The sequence below is a fragment of the Pelodiscus sinensis genome, chromosome 2 (assembly GCF_052426305.1).
Source record: "Pelodiscus sinensis isolate ZL-2025 chromosome 2, ASM5242630v1, whole genome shotgun sequence".
Lineage (NCBI taxonomy): Eukaryota > Metazoa > Chordata > Testudines > Trionychidae > Pelodiscus > Pelodiscus sinensis.
This window is the reverse complement of record NC_143053.1, coordinates 138335141-138352836: the sequence shown is the minus strand read 5'-3', so window position 1 is coordinate 138352836 and position 17696 is coordinate 138335141. Positions and strand designations below refer to the sequence as shown.

General features: G+C 44.9%; 1 protein-coding gene across 2 annotated transcripts; it reads right to left on the bottom strand.

Moving 5' to 3' along the window:
• Nucleotides 1-823: 823 nt before the first annotated feature.
• Nucleotides 824-16531, bottom strand: LOC106731247 (carboxymethylenebutenolidase homolog). Of its 2 annotated transcripts, XM_075921477.2 has the most exons (7): nucleotides 16380-16531; nucleotides 15623-15705; nucleotides 10650-10872; nucleotides 7605-7712; nucleotides 4877-5019; nucleotides 3913-4004; nucleotides 824-1923 (listed from the first exon to the last, which is right to left on the bottom strand). In XM_075921477.2, exons 3-7 carry the CDS (start codon nucleotides 10862-10864, stop codon nucleotides 1744-1746), a joined length of 738 nt encoding a protein of 245 aa, XP_075777592.1. In that variant the 5' UTR covers nucleotides 10865-10872; nucleotides 15623-15705; nucleotides 16380-16531; the 3' UTR covers nucleotides 824-1743. The 2 variants fall into 2 exon arrangements, with proteins under 2 accessions (XP_075777592.1, XP_075777591.1); XM_075921476.2 differs by lacking the exon at nucleotides 15623-15705 and having other exon boundaries at nucleotides 16380-16507.
• Nucleotides 16532-17696: the final 1165 nt, after the last annotated feature.

Sequence of the window (17696 nt, the reverse complement as noted above, 5' to 3'; positions counted from 1 at the left end):
TAATAGAGATCTATCTTTTTCCCTCCTGAATAAAAATGTGTGGGAGTGCTGCCCATATATCCTTGCTATACAACATACAGATGCATTACGACACTATCTGTAGCTTGTACCATTTCCCGTATAGGAAAAAGCAGTGAGCATTTTCTGAAGGCTTGTAGAGAGGTCTACAATCCTCAGTGTGGGAAAGGTCCCACTGCACATACTAGCAGTAAGTATAGAATGTTTCTGAGCAAACATGGAGGGGGCAACTGAGGCAGGAAGTTCTCTTACCAACTTCACTGGCTTCTCTCGATGGCGGTGACACATCAAATTCAAACTCCCCTCCAAGGCCACAAGCCAACACGGGCTGCACTAGGGATGGACCTGGCATCCTACCTCATGCAATCTCTGTCATGGTCTTTTTTCAAGCCCAGTTCCCCACCCTCACCTTTCCAATTAGAATGAAAGAAAACAGACCCTGGAAGAAAGATACTATGACACTCCACAGCCTGTGGGTGCACCAATATTCATAATTTGAATATACATTTGATATTGCATATAAAGAATGCCATGTAAGGTACCATGGAAAAGGTTATGATCTGCTGAAACTCTTCTTCCATCTAAATATGTACATCTTCAATGTCTATGAAACTAAGAATTGTGTTGTATGGTTGTCACTAAAATATTCTGTGGGTTTGGGAAGCACCCAGATACTAGGTCTCCAAAGATAATAACCAGCAGGAAAACCATAACCCAAGAGGGTATCGAACAACCATTAACAGCCATTGTCCAATGAGGGAGTTACAATTCACTGACTCATTTTCACAAGGTCACACACAGTCACTCAAACAAAACATTTCTTTATTATTTTGAAATGATACTAAAACATTAACATATAATTATTTGATGCTGTATGCTTATACTCAGAGGCTCCATTAGGAAGAAGTTATTTTATTTTACTATATAATTCTTTTCTCAGTAAGATATCCACTGACAGAAATGGAAAACAGTGCATTAAATTACAATAAGGTAGATAATAGTATAAAGTTTATTTTTAATAGCAACCATAGTGCACAATAGCACAGTAAGAAGTTCCCTCACTCATTATTATAATATCAATGTAAATGTTTAACCTGTGGTAAATGTAGGCCAAGAAGCAGCCAGGAGTCTCATGGAGAAAGACCCAAGGTCATCTGAAAAAGTAATTGACTGTTGTTACCCAGTCCACCCCCAAAATTGAGAGCAAATGTATTCCACTGATGACATCTGTGAAATCCAAACTGGTCAAAGAAGTCTGGTCCAAGGTTTGGATTCAGCAAAGAATCTATGAATGTGCTTAAATCAGGCATTAGTGATTCAAGCACGTTTATATACTTTGCTGAATTGGACCACAATGCAAAATTAATCGTAAGTAACCAAACATGCGAAGAGCATAAATCTCAAGAAACTTGGAGACATTTCCCCAGCGCATTATAACAATATTAATCTAAATTAAATCTGAGAATGGTTTAAAAAATCAGCTTGAAATGATGTGTTTAAAACTACAAATGAAAAGTACAGTTCATTTTAGTATCAGTCTCTGTGAAATTGTCAAATTTCTAATAATATGGTCCTTATGTGTTCTCTAACATATAATTTATCAAATATTTATTTAGCCCTAAAATAATTATAGCAAATACTTTCCCCCTTAAAGTATAATTTAATCAAGTGATTATCACAGTATATTAGGTGATTTTGTTTTACAGATCTGACTGTATATTTCTGTTAAATATATTTATTTAGCCAGCTGATCATGTTCTTTCTTGCTTCTTCAATGTAAGGTTTATCTTCAGGATTAATATCTTCTCTCTTGCGATGTACAAAACCATGAGTTTGTCCAGGGTAAATTTTAACTCTGTAATCAACTTTACAATGTTGTTTCAGTTGCTGCTCCAGTAGGGTGACCTGTAGCACAGAACATTCTTCTGTAAGAGATACTGATTTAACTTATTCTATCTTGCCAGGTCTCCTCTTACCAACTATTTGACTGAAAGATGTGAAGTATCCTCAGCCTGGTGCCTTTTCTACTAATTTCACACTCAAACCAACCTAGAGAAGAAAACTTTTTCTAAAATATGATTCTGTAAAATTATACTGTGACACTGTGTACCCAACCAACCTATTTATGTCCAATAACAACTTAACAGACAACATTACAACATTACAATTGTAATCAAGACAATTTACTTGTTTATGAATTTCAAAGAGATTTACTAGACTAGCAATCATTAATCCATTCATTGGTAGTACTAGAGAGTAAGGGTTCATGCTCAGTTTACCAATATCCTTTTAGAAATTTAACAAATGTAAGCAAATTACTTTGTAGATGTTAATTCCCTGTCATGTCTTAATTGCCTCATATTTTGTACACAAATAGTAGTTAACCTTAATATCAACAACGTAAGATACTGCAGGAAACTAATAGTATTATTCTACAGTGCCTTCATCTTAATTATCTGTGTTACAACAAATGACTAGCTACCTTCTTATAGTGTAATCTGCTTACACACAGGAAATAAAAAATTAACTTCAAAGCAAATGTCTACAAACTATCCATATTGTCTCTTCTTTCTTAAATAGACCTAAGAAGACAGGATCAGGCCCAGGACTCCCTAGCAGGCTTACAAGCCTCCTCACAGAAATTGTCATTCATGAAAGTTTCAGAACCTACTAAACTCCAGAATTAACTAAGTGTGATATGTAACCATAAAGAGGTGAAGTGGTCCTATTCTGGCACTGGGGGGATTAATTCATTCTGTCAGACACAACTAGTCCTATTCCTTCCCCCTTGTAAGAAGTGTGGAAATGGAAAAGCAAGTAGAAGGGCAGGGCCTGGCAGTTCAGTGGGGATTAGATGTAATGTGTTTTTTTATGGCTGTGAATTTGGTAGGGCCCTACACATAAATATTCAAAGATAATGATGTAATCAGGCAAGGGCTCATTGCTTTATGAAGCACCTATATATTGCTGGACAGCTTACAGTTGTCTACAAAATAGTTTCATGAGAGGTAATTTTTTTTTAAGTCTTACTGTTTCCAAACAAACACCCTTACATTCAATAACCCTAACTGGAAAGTGAAGCACACAAAAGCTAGGAAATGTCAGATGTACGGTCGCCTGTGCAACTTACAACTCTACCACCTATACGTATTGACCACAATACAGTTTTTAATTAGATGAACACATACTGTTTTTTTCCACAAGACCTCAGTCTCTTTCAGCACATGGCCTTGATGGTGATAAGGCTGGGGAAAAATACTGCATCAGTCACTACCAAAGCTATGTGTAGTAAATGAGACTGGGGCCCACTGAACACAAATGTCAAATACATCTACAAAATCCCAACCCCCAATCACTGTCACCAAACATCATTCACCCAGACGTCTTCATCTCAGTCCCTATTCCTAGGGAAGGCCTGGGAAAACAGCTGAGCCCTGCAATATCATGACTGTCACCTAAATCCAAGCTTTGGTGGACCAAGATGGGAAGTGAGTTCCTTAGCCAGTAAGTCTACTCAGAGAAGGCTTCACTCCCGGTTACAGCAAAGGGACAGCCTGAGCAACCCCAAAGGGTCAAAACTGCTATGACATCTCAAGGGAGGGGTGTGATTTGGGGAAAAGCTGTTGACTTGCGTCACTAATACCAATTCTGAGGGGAAACAGGAAGAACTTTTAAAATACCATTTCTTGTTTTGGTCTAGGTTTTTGGGTCCTTCACTCAGCTTAGACAATGAAAACAGAGCTAGTCAACTTCCAGTTTCTTCTCTCACTCTTTGTTTCTCATACAGTACCACTAGGCTATTCTGTGTTTCAGGTCTCAAGGCTGATGGGATGGGTTACAGTCTGAAAATAAAAAAAAACTTACAGCAGAGGTTTCACTTAGAAAGCAACTTACTTGGTCAAGAGGAATGACATTGTCTTTTTCGCCAAAAATGAAAAACGTCGGGTTCAGTAATTTGTATCTATCATCAGAATCCCTGATTATTCCTAGGAAATATTTTTTAAAGTGTTTAAAATGATACAAATCTCAAGGTGAAATCTATATTCAAGCACAAAAATTTTCTTTGCTTTAGCAATAGTAATTTGTGTTTCATATTCAAATGTTTTTGCACTGAACACTAGGTATACATCAACTTTAAAATCACACAATTTATATCATAGCTAAAAACTCTGTTGAGACACTCAGACTAAATCCCCTCAGAACTAAACCCTCAAGCAAAAAACTGAATATTTGAATTAATAAAATTTGCAAGCTATCCTGCATGTCAATAGGCTATTTTGGACCAATGGGGGAACCAAATTCTAGAACACGGATAGCCAACCCATTTAACAAAGAGAGCCAAAACAGCAGCAGAAAAAAATGCGAAAAGCCGCATCAGAATTGTCAAGGAAAAAAAAGCCCTCCAAAACAGAATTGTCGAGCAAAAACAAAACAAAATTTTTTTTAAAGGAGGCTGCCTCTTTAAGATGGCCACCATCTTGGGCGCCAGTTTTAAAACCCTGCAGCGCCGACCCGGTAAGCACAAGGAAGCCGGGGAGGAACCGGGGGGGGCCATTTGGGGGAGCGCAGGAGCGGCTTCGCAAGCTGCACTTTTGGGGGGCAAGACCTGCAGGTTGGCCACGGCTGTTCTAGAGTAAACAGTCCAAGAATTACAATCTGGGACTTTTAGCAAGGATAACTCAGCTGATCTCAGCTTTTGTAATTGAGCGTAAGGAGAAAAGTAGGTCCATATCTGAAAGGAAATATTACAACTTCTTTGCCAACTCAAGATGAAACAAAGCATTCTTGGCCACCGCAGTCAGACCTATCACTCATCTGTAAGTGAGCATGATTGCATACCCACACACTCTGCACTTACCATAGACAGACACACCTGCCTTTAACTCAGGATATTTCATCATCAGGTGATGTACAACAATTCCACCCCAGCAAAACCCAACAACACCGATCTTCTTTGTGCTGCATTGCTGCTTTAGATAGTTCAAGACAACATCAGCTTCCCTTTAACATATAAACAAAAAAGAACTAAGGAATCCATAGTAGAAACAGTCCCTGAAAATACAAAAGTACACAAAACTGTCCCTGCTTTTCTCATACAGTGTTTTTAACTTATATATGCATTTTGTTTAGATTTTCCAGACTGGGATTGGAGTTGATAATCTAAAATGCAGGCTGGCAACCATAACCCAAGTTTACAATGGAGACTGGAACTAATTCATCCAGAAGTAGGCAAATGAGAGGGAGACCTGAATAACACACAATGGAAAGAAATAAAAATGTGGGGAAATGGTCATTTATGATGCTACAGACCTCAGAGGCTTAAGAATTAAAATTTATTTGGGAAGGTGGCTCAATTCTTATCTTGTGTATTAGAATTTTTATAAGTGAGAGAGCAGTTTCTTTCTAAGTTCCCTCCATGCTGCGTGCCCACCTAGCGGGCTTCAGGTGTCCTCCCCTCACTGCTGCATCGCTCCTGCCGTCTGCCTTGGAGTTCTTGGCCAGCTGCTCCTGGGAGCCTTCCTGCTTGATGTGCAGAGCAGGAGTGGAGGAGGGAGCACTAATGTTAGGGTGTTTGTCCCAGTACCCTAGCTCCACAGCAGTGGTCCCCAATGCGGTGCCCAAGGGTGCCCGCTGGGGCATTTATGTGCACTCGCTGAGTGATCAGCGCTGGCCCAAGCCATTCTTGCGCCCCGGGCCCCAGGAGCGCAGCGCATGTGCGGTGCCAGCCCTGGGCGCATGGCACATGCACGGCCCCGCCCCCCGGACACGCGGCGCATGCACAGCCCCGCCCCCGGCACGTGGTGCATGAGTGGCCACGCCCCCGGCACCCAGCAGCCCCAAAAGGTTGGGGATCACTACTCCACAGATTGGGTAAGGGGGATGTGACAGGGCTTAGGAGTGGGACCCACGGAGCAGGCTTCAGATCAGTGAGTGTCCATCTACTTAAAAGGGCAGTGTACTTAAAGGAGCAAGCTGTCTCTGTCACCTCCCCCTTACCCTGGTGTCTCTCTCTCTCTGACCCAGGCCCATTCAGAAAAGCTGGGCTGGGGGCGGGCTATGGCTCCTGCTGCGGTGGCAGGGGCAGTGCTGCCTGGCAGTGCTCCTGGGGGAGAGGGGCGCACAGCTCAATGAATTAGCGGGAAGGAGCAGGATGTGCGTAGGGAGGGAGGAAGTAGGGTAGGGTGTATGTGGGGATGGGCAGAGTGGTAAGGGGGAATGGCGGGGGTGAGGGGACATATAGGAATAGAGTCGGGGGATGGGCAGTGTGGGGAGGTGTTAGGGAAGGATGGGGGTGTAGGAATGGAGGCAGGGGGATCAAATTCAAGTACAAGTTGATGCGGGCGGAAGAACCAGGGCTGGCCCAGCCTTGGCCTAACGGCGTAGGGGGAGGGGGCAGGCTGGGGCTATCAAACCTCAGCCCAGCCCTCCCCGAAAGCCAGGAGGAGAGACAGGGCTGCCTATGCAGAGAGAGGGGGGTTGGCGAGAATAGTGAGCAGGGGCACAGCCCATTACTGGTATTTTTAAAAATATTTTATATCTAGGTTTTTTGTTTCTACTGGGAAACACATCAGCTCAATATAGTGCATATAACAAAATTCATTTTGAGTGTAGATGGAAAAAATTAGAAAGGACATTAGTCTCCATTGAATGCCATTAACTAAATAATTATTAAACTGATAGTAACTGTAATTTAGCTCTGACACAAAATGTTAAGTGTACTGCAAGAAGTGAAGTGTAACAAACCTGGAAAAGGTCAGTGTCCCTGACAGCTGAAACCCAAGCAGAAAATACTTGGTGTCTGTCCCCTAATGTTATGGAAGATTGATTGAGATGTCAACCCCTTGAGAAATTATGCTGTGTGAGGCTTTTCAGATACGCTGGAGGAACCAAGGAAACCTTTCCACATAGCCTTAAAATATCAATATGTTTCAATTGATCAGACTCAGAAAAAGACTTCTGCCTTCAGCACTTTGGCTGTCTCCTCTCCAACTTCATCTCACAGGTTATTTATAAGCCCTTGTGACCTGAGAGGAGGAAGCTGGTGGACACAATGTTGTGCAGCTACTGCAGCAACATCAGGGTATGTCTACACAGCAAGACAAAAGTTGAATTAAGATATGCAACTTCAGCTACGTGAATTGTATAGCTTAAATCAAAATAGCTTAACTCAGCTTTTGGCGCTCTCTACATAGTAGGAAGTCGAAGGAAGAACACTCTTCCTTCGACTTCCCTTACTCCTCGTGAAATGAGGGTGACAGGAGTCAGAGTAAGAAGTCCTCCAGCTTGATATTATTTCAAAGTAGCTTGCTGTGTAAACATGCACTTTGCTATTTCGAAATAACGTCAGTTATTCCAAAATAATGCTGCTGTGTAGACATGCCCTCAGAGAGCAAGACACTATAATAAAGTCCTACCATTAACATTATCTCTGATGGAAGAGCAATCTTCTTCCGTTAACGCAGCCTGGTGCCCTCCACCACCAAAGGTGGATCATGTAAACCAGGCCTTCAGGCTTGTAGATTCAAACCAAAGAAAAGAACAGTTGATTCCATGAGGGTGGAATATCCATCCTTCTGACACCTTACTTGTCTATTTTTCTGGCATCTCGAGTTTTCAGCCATTCACCAAAAGTGGACCAGTCATCAGAAGGATTCCAAGGTTCTTTTCCCACAAAAAAGTCTGGGCAGATGGCTCTGTGAGAAAAATCAACATGAGTTCACTTATCAAATCCTGAGATGTTTTATGGTCTTTTAAAAATAAGAAATGTTTCCATTTATCTGTGATATGGTAGTGATTTCACTCCCTTCTATTTTGTTCTTTGTTAAATATTAATAATACTTTTTCAAAAGTATAAATAATTATTTGAAATATATATAAGATTTTCTTAACAATACTCCTTTAATCACAAACTCATGTACCATGACAATGGGGATAGAAATACTCCCTTTTTCCAATCCTTTGTCTATCTTGAATATTTAGACTGCCCACAAAATCTGAAATTTGGACTATTTGGACTTCAGCATTTGAGTTTGACCATTTATTTCATTTGGCCATTCTAAATGCCAGCTAATTACAATTTTATTTTTCCTGAAAACTTTTCAGGAAAAAACAGTGTGTCTTATTATGTGTTTTACAATGCCTAGCATAGTGGGACCCAATCTGAGATGGGGTTTGAAGGTGCTACAGTAATATAAACAATACAATTGTAATTAGTTGGCATTTAGAATGACTAAATGAAATAAATGGTCAAACTCAAATACTGAAGTCCAGATGGTCCAAATTTCAGAATTTGTGGGTAGTGTCTTGCCATCAGTGCCTATACACAGAAGTTCTCATTTAATGTAATGGGAAGTTCTATTTACAAAATGATGACACAAGCTGGCCCTGTATTATTAATCTTAACATGAGATTTAAACATAAGTCATACATAATGTCACTTAAATCAGACTCGTATTTGCAGAATGAATTTGTCACCCAGGACTGCACTATAAATATTGAACAGATTCCTCTCCATGGGAGCAAGCCTGTTGAGATTACACAAGGTATTTTCCTCAGGGCCCTGAAATTCAGTCTCAGGGGTTTCCTGCCTTAGTGATACCTGGGGGGGAGGAGGAGGAGAGGACACCTAAAATAAACTCCTGTGTTCCTACCACTGGATGGTAATATTTCAGTCCAACCAGTCACCTCCTGCATATCTTGGTAACTGGCTGAGTACACAGACAGGAAAGGAAGCCAAAAGTTGCCTGCCTGCCTGCCAGCTTTCCACTTCCTCTCCAACCTTGCAACCAAAGTGAAAAAATCAACCTCTCTCCCAATCAGAAATTAGCAGGCAGAGAGATAGTGAGCTACAGACCGAAAGTGGACAAGCTTTGGAGCATACAGGCAGTCCCCGGGTTACGTACAAGATAGGGACTGTAGGTTTGTTCTTAAGTTGAATCTGTATGTAAGTTGGAACTGGCGTCCAGATTCAGCTGCTGCTGAAACTGACCGCCAGTTCTGACTTACATACAGATTCAACTTAAGAACCCCAAGCTCCCCAAGTCAGCTGCTGCTGAAACTGATCAGCGGCTGATTCCAGGAAGCCTGGGGCAGAGCAACTCTGCCTCGGGCTTCCTGTAGTCAGCGCTGGTCAGTTTCAGCAGCAGCTGACTTGGGGACGCCTGGGGCAGAGCAGCTGGGGTGCTGCTGGGTTGCTCCAGTAGCACCGCTCCTCGCTCCTTGGCGCTACTGGACCAACCCAGCAGCGCCCCAGCTGCTCTGCCCCAGGGTCCACAACAAAAGCCTGGTCTGCTGGGGGGAGGGGGACACACTAGCTGTGCCCCCCCCCCAGCAGACCAGGGACATGGGGAGCAGAGCCGCAGTGGCAGCGGGGTGCCGCGCCTCTGAGGCTTTGCTCTGGCAAAGTCTCAGAGGCGAGGGACCCCGCCGCGGCTGCGGCTTCAGTCCCGGTGCCTGTGGTCTGCTGGGGACTGTCCCCAGCAGACCACAGGCACCGGGAGCGAAGCCGCAGCAGCGGCGGGTTCCCGCGCTTCTGAGGCTTTGCTCTGTCAAAGCCTCAGAAGCCCGGGAACCCGCCGCTACTGCGGCTTCAGTCCCGGTGCCCCTGGTCTGCTGGAGACGGTCTCCAGCAGACCAGGGGCACCGGGAGCAGCTTACGAACGGGGCTTTCTCGCCCCGGAGCTCGCAGGCAGCAATCCGCCACCTCGACCTCCGGGGCGAGAAAGCCCCGTTCGTAAGTGCGGATCCGACATAAGTCGGATCCGCGTAAGTCGGGGACTGCCTGTACAAGCAGAAAATTCGTACCCTGCTGATTGACACAATCAGCTATGAAACCTCAATCAGCCAATAGGGAGGTAGATACTAGCTCCAAAAGTTGACCTCAGTAGATATTTGAGATTAATAAATGTCTTAGCTGCCATAATTTTAAATTCACTTTTCTCAGTGGGCTAAAGCCAGTGATGGGGGCCAGCATTCAAAACCAGAAAATTACAAAATTAGACACAAGCCCTCTTTTCTGAAGCACAATTCAAGTCTCAGCTCCTCAGGTGTAGTTGTAATTACACAATAATTATCTGCATGCAGCAAATGGATTTGCTACAAATTGGTACCACGCTGTTGGATTTAACTCCTATGAACCTCAGAAGCTTGGGACAAGCTGGGAACAGGGGAAGGATTGTATGCAGTGCACTAAAAAAGAAAACCCCTCATGCCCTTCAGATTGAAAGATGTTTTATTTTAGAATTTACAAAATCTAATATGAACACATACTTATTATCATTGTTCAATTAAATTTCACTCAAAGCTGTTTAATTTTTTTTTAATCACTCAAGTTGTTGGACATTTAAAATCAACAGCCTTGCTGGAGCTTCTGGTAGTGCACTGCACCTTGACATTTCTCAGAACTCTTGTTGTGCAGCATATTCTGAGAACTTCAGCAGCCTATGCAGAGACCTGCTGGATTCTGCAGTCTCTCCAGGGAGATTCCACTTTTTGACCTTTTGTCGTCTTTGTTCTAAATATAAGGCATTCTCTGTGTGACATGAAGACACCACACACCAGGTCATAATTTGGACCTAGCGAACTTGAGAATGTCTCTTTAGGGGGAAAAAAACAATACAAAAATTGCTTACGTGTATCCATTAGCTGCCAGCATGTCGACTACATATCTGGTATTTGGGAGTTGCCATCCAAATATATCTTGAATCACAATCACAGCTTTTTCCGTGCTGACGGATGGTTTGCAAACATATGCCTTGATGTGCTCAACTTGCACTTCCTGCCCAAGGCCCCCATACTCAAACCTGTCTCCAATGTCACATGGGCAAGGTCTCGCTTCATTGGCCATCTGAAAATCTGACAGGAAGGTAAAAGGACAGGAAGTTTGAAGGGCAAAAATTCATGTATCTTCAAACTACTGTAACTGATCCCACTAGAGGGCATCATTGCAAACTCCATAATACAAAGTGCCCTCTAGATGTCTGCTAATAGGGTATTCTGTGTACCATGAGTTCAGAGGCATATGCTTTAGCAGTGAGGGGAAATCGTGGCTAGTCAGTGGGCTGCATGAGTGGCTCTCCATCTCAATGGGCTGCAAGATTGTACTAACCAAGACAGTCTCCCAGGTTAAGGCAGTTTTTTTAACTGCATTTGTGTACCTAGAATTTACGGGATGTTCCGACTGAACTATAGCAGCATTTGGATTCAGAGGGAGCTCACTGCTCTCACAGTCAATACCATATGCAATCAGCATGCACCTCACTTTCCATGCCCTTGTTTTACATGCATGTCATTTTAGTAATACTGGTAGGGGGAAAAAATGGTATGAACGAAAACCCGCAGAATATGGCAACCCTGTGCACGGGCAATGGTAAACAAACACCCCAACAGGCCACACACAGAACACCCTTAAGTGGCCCGCAACTATGCTATCGGCAGTCCATGCACCAGGCTTTATGAGTCAAAACTGAACTAGGCGGTCTTCTTCTTCCCTTTTTTTTTTTTTTTTTTTTTTTTTGAGGTTTGTCCACGGTCTAGCACAGGGACAAAACCAGATGTGATTTTGTCTGGTATTGGATGGGGACACCATTCTACCCTCTCTAGCTCTTAAAATGCCCCCATGTGCTATTCCAGACACGAGAAAAGTCACATTGCTTGAGAGGCAGTAGCCCTCAGAGGGACATCATAAATACTCATGGAGTTCAAGTGTTCAGGAGAGAAGTATGCTTGAGGACAAATAAATGCCATGAGTGCACTCACTCTAACAGCTACAGTGCCCAGCTCTCTGCTTATGGTAGTCCAGTGTAGGGGCAACTGTGTTTCATTGTGCTCACTCCACACCATACTCTGGCCATTCATATGTGTTACCATCTCACTCCTCTTGCCTACAGACTGCTTGGTTCTATGCACCCTTTGTCCAGCCTTCAGTCCCAGCTCATTCTGCCTGCCACCCAGCCTTCCCTCCACAGAGCTAGCAGTAAGGCTGCTGCTCCTATTCACATGTCTGGACACTTCAAAGCTCATTGTGTTACTTCCTTTTCATGCACCCAAGAGCCTTCTTCTGACTAGATCTTTTCCCTCCAGCTCTATCAGGGTGAGCACTAAGTACCCAGTAATGAGCCAGCAAGTTTGTTACACTTCGCATCTAACTCAAATTAGGCTGGTTTTAAAAAAAAAGAGTCTGAGGACATCAGCAGTGTCTTAAAGTCCCTTCTGCACCTGTTTCTGTTCTGCCCTCCAGATGACTCCAGTTGGCTTCTCTCAGGAGGGTCTTGCTTTCCCAAGTGCACATACCTGGGAATGCCCGGTGGGGGCAGAGGGAGGGGGTTGATGCCTTTGAGGAGCAAGGGATGGGGGAGGCAATGTTCCCCGCCAGCTGTGCGTGTTCTGATAATCAGCTAGGCAGCGAATCTCTCCTAGGCAGCCACTCATGTGCTCAGCTTACAAGGAACACTGGTAGGGGAAGCGGGAATCTCTCCTCGCAATTCTGCCTTGAGTAATTTCTCTTGGAAGCAGCAGAGGGAAATTTAAGGTGAATTTGGTTTGACTTCAGAGAAATATGTAACTCAAGCACAAAGCTGTGAATAGCCAAACACCTCAGATAAATGTTTCCCCTCAGACAGTGGAAAAAACCACCCTTCTTTATTACTCAATGGCTACAGAAAGTCAGCTCCACCACCACCAAGTATGGGCAAATGGGTTCTTTTGAGAATCCCTGGGGGAAAATTCCTCAGAGCAGCTGTCTGTGTTACTTGTTGAGGGGGAAACTGCAGCACCTGTGGAAATTCACCTGAGTGTTTCTGAGTCAGTTTGCCAGTGCGGACCTCACCGCTAAAATGCTCAGTGAACACTACCCCTCAAAAAAAGACACCAAATGGGAAATGGATTTTGGTGAGATCCTGCTATTTAGACAGAAGGTGAATGAGTAAGGACATTATATTTATCTCCACATACCTTTTGTTCCACCCAACATGGAGTTGGGTTAGAGTTAGATACTTGCAACAGTGCTAAAATCTAGAAAATTTCCTATCCCTTCTCCTTCATCTCATTCCGTCCAGTGTTACCAACCACCATCCCTCAGCCTACTTCCCCCGTGGAACTCCTCTCTCCTGCTCCCCATCCCCAAAGCCAACCCCTCATCACAGACACTGACCCACAAGGGATATAGGCCAGGGCACATACTAATATCAGAGAGAGTAACTGTCACCAGTTAGGAAGAAACTACGATTCCCCACAACAGTCTGAAGACAGACTCCAAGTTGCTAAATAGGGAGCATTTCAAGGGTTCTCCTATCTATGCTGCTACACTGTGAAGCATTAGAGGAAGAAGTTTACTGGCTTCTAGGGCCAAATGTGACCCGACAGCATCCATTTAATGCTGTTTCTTAATTGATGTGTATCTGGGTTGCACACGGTGTTTTTGTTTAATGAAGTTCATTTTAATGTGAATTTACACCATTTGATTCATTTAAATTTAACAAATAATAAATTGTTCCCATGTGATTAATCCAGCCCTCTGGAATTAGTGCTGACTTAAGGAGAGTGGATTCCATTAAGTAGCTTGGCATAGCACTACTTCTATTTGTTTTTATGGTAGAAAAGAATCTTAGTTTACTATGACTACCATGCACATAATACCCCCAGGATACAGTTCACATGTTGCTGTTTAGAACTGGCTGGTTTATCAAGTTCTAATAATATCCCAAAGGCAACATCATTTGGCAACCTTTAGGGAGCAAAAGGTTGGCATGCTGGATCTTGCAAATAAAACTTTTATGTGCGAAAAAAATACAGTAGGCGGATCATGCAGTATCTGCATTTGTTAGCCACAATCAAGTCACTGATGATCCACTCACCATGGTGTTTTGAAGGGAGTCCTGAACTCTACATTTTGTCACAGCACTGCTGGCTAGGTTATCGCAATGCATCATGCTTTGGTTTAAATGTAAACAAAATTTCAGAGGCATCAGCTTGTGCAAAGAGCTGCCAAGATCCCTCTGGCCACCTTACATCATTGCATTAATCTTCCTATCTATTACAGTTCAAAGGGTTAGTTATTATATTTAAAGCTGGATTATACCAGCTACTTCAGATATCCTTCTCATGCCCAGTAATGACAGTTATGATCTGTGGATCCATCTTGTGGACATTTCCTGGAATGAACAAATGCATGACAAACATTAGCCACATTGCTCAATGCATTACTAGAAGGCTCTCAGATACTAAAGTGATGAGGGTGGTACAAGAACGTACATAGAATAGAATAGACTAGAACAAACAGTTTCCTTGTCTGAGCCCAACAGCAGGGAATTATCATTTGAAGGTGTCCTATATTGTGGATATGCCCCCTTAGATGCTACTTAGAGCTCATACTAAGTGATCATTAGAGCTCAATGCAAGGCATATTTATATATGCAGGCTTTTAATGAAATACTGGCAATTTTAATGTTAACTAAATTTTAACGTTAACTAAAGTCCAGTTCCTACTGGTTCTCAACCAGAAGTATGCAGATGTCTTCCAGGGGTACATTAACTCATTTACATATGTGTTTCATTTTACAACAGGCTACATAGAAAGTACTAGTACAAAATAAAATATCATACCGACAATAACTTATTTATATTGCTCTCTATATTATTTACTGAAGTGTAAGTACAATATTTATATTCCAAATTATCTGTAATTTTATGATAAAAATGAGAAAATAGGCAATTTTTTGGGAATAGTGCCCATGTCTGAATAAAAAATGGCGTGTAGAGAAAGGGACACAATTTTGGGAACATGTACATGGAGTCTGCACACTTCCTGCAAGCTCCCTGACTATGCCCAAGCATCAGGTTTTGAGGATTAGAGGTGGGACAGGAAGGAAAAGGATCAGTGATGCAGCCATCACTATCTATCGCTCTCCATCGGTCATTAGCACTTCCAGAGCTGGGATGTGGGAGCAACTTCCCAAAGGCCACAGCAGTCATTACAGATCAGCTTTAGCACAGCTTAACAATTTAAGGGGGGAGTGTTAATGCCTCATCCCAAGTACCCATGGATGGGAATCCCCTGCACTAAATCCAACACTCAGACTTAGCATGTGCAGGAAGATTTAGGTCTCACAGAATAGGTTTCACATATTCATAGATTCCAAGGCCAGAAGGGCTTAAAAATGATCATGCAGTCTGACCTCCATGACAACACAGGCCATGAAACTCTCTCAAAATAGTTCCATCCTAGGGCTTTGCTTTTAGAAAAATAGCCAATCTTCTCAACTGAAAAAATGGCAGTGAGCTCTTCTGCAAAGTTAGTTTATGTACCCTTACTGGTCACTGTAAGATATGTCTCCTCCTCTGTACCCAGTCCAAAGGATAGGTGTTTGTGTCAGCCCCCAGCTACAGATCATGATTCTTAAGTTCAAACTGTGGAGACTCCTGTTTTAGTTCTGGAGTTACCCAGTGTTGGCGAAGATGGTGGCTGTTGTACATCTAATCTCTGTCATTCTGTTTTGTTTTGTTTTTTAAAGTCATTCCGGGCTGCTGTGGAGATACAGGCTGTATGAAAGATATTGTATTTATGTTTCCAAGATGTATTTTTAAGAGATAATTTAACTGAACTTACCAATAGGAAGTCAATCTAAATTTGGGATTGACAACAGTATGGGGGGCTGGCTGCCTCCCTTCTTCTCCAGATTGTATGCTTACCTGAAAACCAACAGAAACATTTTGCCACTACTGCCCTTTCCCACTTTCTTAAGAAACCCATTTCATTGGCATTGTTATAAAAAAGCTTGAAGCATTCAAGGAGTTGATAAGACACTCTGCTGTTGTCCCAGTGCAGTGGTTCTCAGACTCTGCATTGGGACCTCCAAGTGGGTCACAGCTGGTTTTACTGAGTCACCAGAGCTAAGGAGAGATTTGCTAGGGCCCAGCCCAGGGCTTCAGCCCTGTTGTCAGGACTCAGGCTTCAGCCCTGTGCAGTGGGTCTCAGATTACAGGCCTCCTGCTCAGGTGTAGGAGCTTCGGTGGCGGGGGGAGGGAGTGTCACATACTAATTTTTGTTGTCAGAAAAGGGGGAGAGACAGCTCATTGACGTCTGAAAACTCCCCCCTCCCCTCCTCCGTCCTAGCAAGGATCTGTACAGCAGGGATGACCAGGCAACGCCCTGAGTGCCCCAGGGCGCAGTCACAAGGGCTGGCATCAGCACGGCCTGGCTGTCGGCAGCTGTTCCCTGCCTGCTGCTCTGGGATCGCAGCCGGGCGGAATCGGGCCCCGCCCCAGGCTCCGGGGACTTGGCTTCTCGCTGCCGCACTCCGAGCAGCTCCCGGGACCCGGCTCCGGCCCGCGGAGACTCGCTGCTGCGCCCGCCCCCGACCCACCTGGCCGCGGATCGCCCCTTCCAGCGCCCTGCGGAGCAGCCCGCCCGCCGCGACACGCCCGGGCTGGGGGGAGGAGACTCCGCCCCATGGCGCGGCGGGGCGGGGCGAGGGGCAGGCCCGGCCCCTCCCGGCTCACCCCGCAGCCGGTGGCCACAGAGACCGAGGGGCGGGAGGCCAGGCGCTGCGGGACGAGCTTGCTCCTGCTCCTGGCTCTGTGGCGGCAGGCAGAGGGGCAGGCGGTGCGCCGCTCCGGCAAGAACTGGCTGGCGCGCTCCGCTGCAGGCTGGCGCCGGCCCGGTAGCCAGGCAGGTGCAGGAGGGGCCGGCTGGGGGAAGGTGTAGGAGCTGCGCGCGCTCCCAGCCCCGCGTCCGCGCCTGACCTGCTGCCCCACGCTGGCTGGGCAGCGCCTGGGGAGCACACCTGCCCCTGGGAAGGGAACCACAACCAACGGGAGATGCGCGGCAGGCTCCTGCGGGAAGAGTCAGGCCGCCTCTGCCTTGGAGCCAAGGGATAATACCTCACTGCTAATAGGAAGCCCTCTCCCAGCGCCTGCACCCCTTTCCCCTTTCCGCCTTCCAACCCGCTGTCCCAGCCCTAAGCCTCCCCCTGCACCCCTGCCTCTACCTCGGTCCCCACCTAAGCCCCCTCCTGGAGCCTGGACCCTACACCCTGTCCTGAGCCCCCTCCTGCACCCAACTCCCAGAGCCTGCACTTCATACCCTTTCCTGCCCTACCCCTCAACCCCTTGACATACCCAAACTCTGTGCCCAGGCAAGAGCCCGTAAGTCTTCCCTGATTGTTCAGCCCCCTGGCCTGAGCCCTCCTGCCCCGAATCCTGCACTTCCTCCTGCCCAGAGCCCCCACCCTCTGCCCTGACTCCTGTACCTCACCCCTTGTCCTCAGCCCCCCACACCTCTCAGTGCCCTGCCCTGACTCCTGCACCACCCACCCCCTGCCCTGATCCCCCCCCCCAATCTCTGCCCTGACTTCTGCACCCTGCACATACACATCCCCTTGTCCTGAAGGACCTGAGCAATGCCGGATAAATCTAGTAAATTTATAACACAACACTATATATTGTGTATATATATCAATTCATGAGTAGAATTATAAACCTTAAGATTTCAATATCTGCACAGAAGAGAAAATGCACAACTTCCAGTAACAATGGAAAAGTCTTAGAGCTACAACTTTAAAATCAACAAGCAGTCCTTTGGCACCTTAGGGCACGTCAAAACTAAGGGGAAGGTCAACTTAAGATATGCAACTCCAGCTACTCAGAAGCTTGATAGTAGTAAAATCCCCCATCTGCTTTCC

Excerpts from the sequence above, each read along its gene's own strand:
- LOC106731247 (XM_075921476.2), bottom strand. The coding sequence starts at position 16,467 with ATGGGGCGGAGTCTCCTCCCCCCAGCCCGGGCGTGTCGCGGCGGGCGG. Across the intron at positions 10,873-16,379 it reads AAGGGGCGATCCGCGGCCAG|ATTTTCAGATGGCCAATGAA; the intron begins GTGGGTCGGGGG and ends CCTTCCTGTCAG. Across the intron at positions 1,924-3,912 it reads ATGTCATTCCTCTTGACCAA|GTCACCCTACTGGAGCAGCA; the intron begins GTAAGTTGCTTT and ends TCTGTGCTACAG.